The sequence below is a fragment of the Stenella coeruleoalba genome (assembly GCF_951394435.1).
Source record: "Stenella coeruleoalba genome assembly, chromosome: 6".
Taxonomy (NCBI): Eukaryota; Metazoa; Chordata; class Mammalia; order Artiodactyla; family Delphinidae; genus Stenella; species Stenella coeruleoalba.
The window spans coordinates 117,196,286-117,202,285 of record NC_137151.1 but is presented as its reverse complement, the minus strand read 5'-3'; the positions used below and the strand labels follow the sequence as shown (position 1 = coordinate 117,202,285).

Sequence of the window (6,000 nt, the reverse complement as noted above, 5' to 3'; positions counted from 1 at the left end):
TGTGCGTCAGGAGCCTGTGCTCTGCAACGGGAGAGGCCACAACAGTGAGAGGCCCGCGTACCGCAAAAAACAAAAAAACCCAGATCAGGAGCCAGGCCACCTCACCCATGGACTTCCTCTTTCAGAAAGCCCTGGGTGACCTAGAGAACGAAACACCTGAGTGACCCCGACTCTTCCCTTCCCGTGTCCTAATTCCCACCCTTATGTTTTAAATTCACCGATGAAGTGTGAACCCGTGAACCCCCATGCTTCCCTCCCTCCACCTGACCTCCTGTGTGGCCCTTGGGTGTGACTTGTACCCTACAGGACTTGTGTGTAATAAACCTTGTTTTTTTTTTCAAAGTTCCCTAATTATTGTTGCTGAGGTGCTCTTGCAATCATGTTACCAAGCGCAAGCTCGTTCAACAGGCCAGTAAATCAGGGGAGGAGGTGCTGGGGCAAGGAGTAATGGCTTAATTCAGAAAGCTGGAATCCAAGAAGATGGCTGCAGGAAAGAAGAAATTAACATATCACCTCCCCCAGTCTGGCAAAACCAGGAGATATTTGCAAAACTTATGGCCCTTTTTACTTTACCTCCTCACCTCCCCCTCTCCCTGTTCTGTAAAAGAAACTAGCATCCAGACCCTGGGATGATGCTTCTCTAGGACTCTAGTCTGCCACACACAAAATGGAATACTACTCAGCCATAAAAAAGAAAAAAATCTTGTCATTTGCCACCACATGGATGAGGCTTGAGGGCATTAGACTAAAATTAAATGTCAGACAGAGAAAGATACGTGCCATGTGATGTCACTTATATATGGGATCTAAACCAACGAACAAACGGAAAACACTGAACTCATATGGAGAACAGAGGCACAACGGGTGAAGGGGGTCAAAAGGTATAAAATTCCGGTTATAAAATAATTAAGTTGTTGGTATGTAATGCACAGCATGGTGACTATAGTTAATAAAACTGTACTGCATATTTGAAAGCCGCTGGAAGAGTAGATGTTAAAAGTTCTCGTCACAAGGAAGAAAACATACATTGTAAACATAGATATGCACAAAAAATTCACAAAACATTTTCTCCAAAAACTTTATTCAACAGAAATTATAATAATAGGCTTCAAAGTAGAATCTAGGAGACACGTTGTTACAGTACTCTTGTTTCATTTATCAGTATCGTGATGCTATCAAGAAAGAAAACTGAAATAACCAGTGACATTTGCCACACAGTATGCTTGTTCCTGTCATCTCTACCAAATAATATCAAGGAATGACATAAGTCCATCAGCTTTAATGGTCGTATCTGTGAAGCTAACGACAGTGTATGAAAGGTTGACTTGTGGACAAAGAGAAAACATGAACTCTCACAATAGCTTGCTGTCTGGCTGTGATGCCAAGCGGCAAGTTTCCTCATGGACTGGCTTTCTTCAATCAGCGCCATATCCTACAGGTATTATCCTTGCTACCTAATAAAGCAAATTTCACAAAGTTAGTTTTCTTTATTTTACTCACTTAACTCTCTCTGTTTTTACAGGTTGACATTTTCTGGGTCATTGTCGATGATCAGTATGTTTAATGCGCTAGAGCCTCGGTGCCCAGCTGGAGAGCCCCTCAGCAGCTCAGGCGTTTGGGGGGCGGGAATCTTTTTTTTTTTTTTTTGCATTTTTCCATGTCAGTCATAAATTGGGCAAGTTCACATTCTACCTACGCACCCCCGCGAGATTCATGGCATCTGAGAATTGGAGAGGACCGGAGAATGCAGCCCCATCGGCCGTCCCTCTGCTTATCTCCCCACCCCACCTTCACACATGGCCACCAGGTGGAAATATGGTGACTTTGAACATCTCCAGGTTTGAGTGACTAGCTTATGAGGGGGCAGCCCATCCCACTTTGGAACGTCTCAAAATGTCAACAGATTTTTCTCATCGTCGGTCAGAATGTGAAATTTGCATCCTCCCGCCCGCCCCACGACTATGATCGACACTCTTCCAAAGCAGCCTTGATACAACTCCTCCCCCAGGGATGCCATTCACATTCTGTCTGTGGGAATGACGGCCCTGGTACGGAGCAGTGCTGGGCGCTGCTGCTTCTCTCAACCTCAGCGGCCAGGCAGGTACCATCGATAGAGGAAGTGTGAGGGCTGCACGGATCGGGAAAGCCTGTGAACACCGCACATTCCCCGCAAAGGCACCTCGTTATTTTTAAAAGTGTCATGACCACACCAGACAGTTTCTTTCCATTTAGTGACTCTAAACCCTCAGGCAGTCCACTAAAAAATGCATGCAGTTAATCACACCGGGGTCTGACAAGAAATAGGGCAGATCAGTTCAAACCCAGTGCTCTGCTGAAGGCCAGGCAGACGTGTCACCCCCATTCTCATAAGCGCTGGCATCTAGTGGGTCAGTATTTAAGCATGTTGGTGCTTTGGGAAATACTAAATAAATCGATAATATCTTAAAAGAGCTCAGGCATTTGAAGGCCACCACTAAAACAAGGCACAATCAACACATATTCCTTCCCTAACTCTCAGGGTCTTCTGTGGTTGAGGGGAAGAGGTACTGCATAGCTGACCCGGCTTAACATGAACGGTGTAGACTAGGAAAGCCTGGCCCTCAGCTCCTGCGCTTCCTGTCACAATCTCCCACCTCCTTCCTCATTGTGAGAAAGGATCCAACATTCTTTATTATGGCCTTGCCTTAGGAGTACCTACGTTTTAGTAACACTCGCTAACCGTAAGCCCAAAGGAAGTAATCTGCAATTTTAGAAATTATCCATAATTAGGTGGAAAGGGGTGGTATTTCAGGGCAAAGGGGAGATTATTCTCAGCACCTCTAAAGTTATATGATTAGGAAGCTACCTAATCAGCCAATATATAAAGCCAACTTTGTATATGTGACATTTCACTTACTAGACTAGTTAAGCAATGTGAAAATCTTCTGGACACAATGAGAATCACTAAGAGTTAGGCAGATTCGCTCCTCTGTGCCCTCTGAGGGCATCCCTACCCAACACCACTGTAGCATCCCACTCCCTGCCAAGGTTTCCTCCAGAGGCAGTGCACTAACGTAGTGCCACATTCTTGTCATTTTTCCCCCTTTCCACAATCTAAATTAACCTGATCTCAATCCAGTTCTTATAAAATATCGCTAATATAATTTATTCACAATAAATTGTTAATCATTGAAAAATTGCTCAATATGTGTTCTTTTCCCCCAATATTAATGTGTCACGAGGGGACATCCAAGGAGAAAACAATTTCACTCAAAGAACAAATCTCTAATGGGCTGTAAATCCCACTGTGAAGAACTCAGGTCCTGACTTGTTTTAGTTACTAACATTTACTGCCGTCAACTGAGTATTGACCATCTGATGGACTGTGCCTGGGGAAATGTAGTAAACAGGAAGAAGGCAGGCTACTGAATTCTTACTTCGCCTGGAGCAACTGAAACTGAGAATTCATAAAGCCTTACAGTCAGTGGCAGAGCTCACTCCTGTGGTTCTGCAATGCAACTAAAATGAAATAAAGGACATAAAAGGCACCAAGATGAGCTAGGGACCCTGGTGGGGATGGGGGTGTCTCCTTTTGGTATCCAGCTTCGTAACTCTAACAGCCAATTTGAAAGGAAAACTAAGTCGATGGTGTTTATTTCTCCCCTACCTGTAATGATTATGTCACCTTTATAGTTGAAAGCACATGAAAAGATTTCATCTGTGTGTCCCTCAAGAACCTGGAAGCACTGACCCGTCTGAACATCCCAGATTCTAGCTGTTTTGTCAGAGCTGCCAGTGAGAAGACGGTTCCCTTGGGGGTTGAAAGAAATCTATAAGCAAGAAAGAAGAAAAGTGACCACAGGTTTGTGTAATTTGATTCCCACTATATTTTTAATCAGCAGAAAGGGGACATTACTAAGTACCTGTCACCTTCTCAGCCTGGTATTTATTCTTACATAGAACAGTTCCTTCAGGATGGGAAAAATATTGCAGGGACTAATACATGAAAATTAAAATCTAGACAGTAAAGTTTGATTGCCCACCCGTCACACACGGTTCTAAGGATAAAAACCAAAGCTCCGTCATACTTTGAGTGTTCCCCACCCAGCTTCCTTCCAAAGGCTCCTGATGCCAATCTCCCCACGCAAACCAAGAGGCAGAGCCCTGGTGTGGATGAGAACCCAAGCCAGGCATCTTCATACCCACACCTCGATGTCACCGCTGCAAACCAACTTTCTGTCATCACAAGCATAGGGATCGTCCCTCAATCTGTGGTACAGAATGTCAGGGCCACTAAGGGAGGACTTTCTGTCTGCTGCTACTTAAAGCACAGAACTTTCCATCAATGTGTCCTGAGAGCCCCTACATGCCAGGCATCGTCACATGGTATCTGAGCAGCAGAGAAAAGTGTTAGTCCTTGGTTCCTCTGGACATCATGCTTATAACCTTTTCTAAAGCATCAGAAGATGACAATTTGGGCCACTTCCTCTGTAACTGAAGGGTTGATGAGGGCAAGTCCCAAGGCCATGGCTTTTTTCATCACAGTGTCACTAGGGCCTAGCATAATGCCTAGCACAGTGGGAGCTTTCAAAAAGTATTTGCTGGGCTTCCCTGGTGGCTCAGTGGTTGAGAGTCCGCCTGCCGATGCAGGGGACACGGGTTCGTGCCCTGGTCTGGGAAGATCCCATGTGCCGCAGAGCGGCTGGGCCCGTGAGCCATGGCCGCTGAGACTGCGCGTCCGGAGCCTGTGCTCCGCAACGGGAGAGGCCACAACAGTGAGAGGCCCACATACCGCAAAAAAAAAAAAAAAAAAAAGTATTTGCTAAGTGAATGAACGAATGAATGAATGAATACCTTAGCTTGGCACCCCAGAGAAATGCCATCACTGGATGGCAATTCAATAGGTAATATATACTTAACAAGCATAAAATGCAGTAATAAAGTTTGAGAACTCTATTCACACACACACACACATACACACACACACAAACGTGCGCTTATTGAGTGTGACACACCAGACTCTCAGCAACATGGCCTGGGCTCCCTCTGTGGCCTGTCTCCCACGGTCACACATCCCATCCCTCTTCCTGCCAGTCCCCAAGGCCTCCCAGCCTGTGAAGAAGATGTGTCCTGCACAGTCTCAGAGACCAACCCTGATGGGCAAGGGGGCAGTGGCCACCAGCAGCAGGTGCAAAGGCAGGAGATGGGGAGACAGCACAGCAGCGGGGGGCCCCGGGCTCCAGCAGGAGCCTGCAGAGACTTGAAACCATCAAGCTGATAGTTTACAAGGAACGAGAAATCTATCTCAGGTATGAGACCAAAGAATTGGGCCAAACTAGGGGGTGAGAGTCACCAGTCCCAGCCTTCAATACAATATTCTGAGGACACATCTAAACCTCAGATCCCTGATTGGATGGCCCTGCTCTGTGCATAAGCTTTTGGGAGGAGCTGATATAAAATCCTAAACTACAGCTTTCAAGTTTCAAAATAGGTCATTTTTAACTTCGTTAAGTGTTAAATGTTTCCAGGAAATACTTCCTCAATTGCATCTAATCTACAGGACACTTGATATTTGCTGTGCAGCGTGTCTTTTGCGTAATATAAACTTGTGTGTTTACTAGAACCAGGAAAAATACTTTATTAGCTTCTTAATAGCTTTAATAAGTATTTTTAGCTAACAGAATCTTTTGCTCATGGCTGAGGAGAATGCTGTTTTATACTTTGTAAAAGGTTTTAGAAATCATTTATTACGCTGAGTTTCAGGACACTTTTAAAAATAAAGTCTTTAGGTAACTGATTTCTAGAAAATGTGAGATAACTGGCCAAACCTTGGTACCATCAGTGCCAATAGACCTATTTATACTAAGCCAGCTGCCTATTTTTTTGAAAATAAATAAATTGCTCCAATGAGAAAGCAACTCACCTTTGAAATTTCACCTACATGGCCTTCCAATTTGGTAATGCATTTTCTCGTGGCTGCACTGAAAACTCTTGCTGTTCCTTTTTGAGAGGAGTTGAGAT

The 6,000-nt window shown here is 44.7% G+C and overlaps 1 protein-coding gene across 5 annotated transcripts in view; it reads right to left on the bottom strand.

The window, feature by feature from the left end:
• Positions 1–1,074: 1,074 nt before the first annotated feature.
• The window catches only part of DAW1 (dynein assembly factor with WD repeats 1), a gene marked incomplete at its 3' end in the record, with an annotated part of 61,843 nt that continues 56,917 nt past the window's right edge, over positions 1,075–6,000 (bottom strand). For 3 of the 5 annotated variants that reach the window (XM_079924093.1, XM_079924091.1, XM_079924094.1), the window contains 3 exons: positions 5,903–5,979; positions 3,647–3,809; positions 1,075–1,454 (listed from right to left, as the gene is read on the bottom strand). In XM_079924093.1, coding sequence (XP_079780219.1) covers positions 1,420–1,454; positions 3,647–3,809; positions 5,903–5,979 — 275 coding nt within the window. Of the gene's footprint in view, positions 1,455–3,473; positions 3,810–5,902; positions 5,980–6,000 lie in introns of those variants that run through there. The other 2 variants (XM_079924092.1, XM_079924090.1) reach the window with 2 other exon arrangements.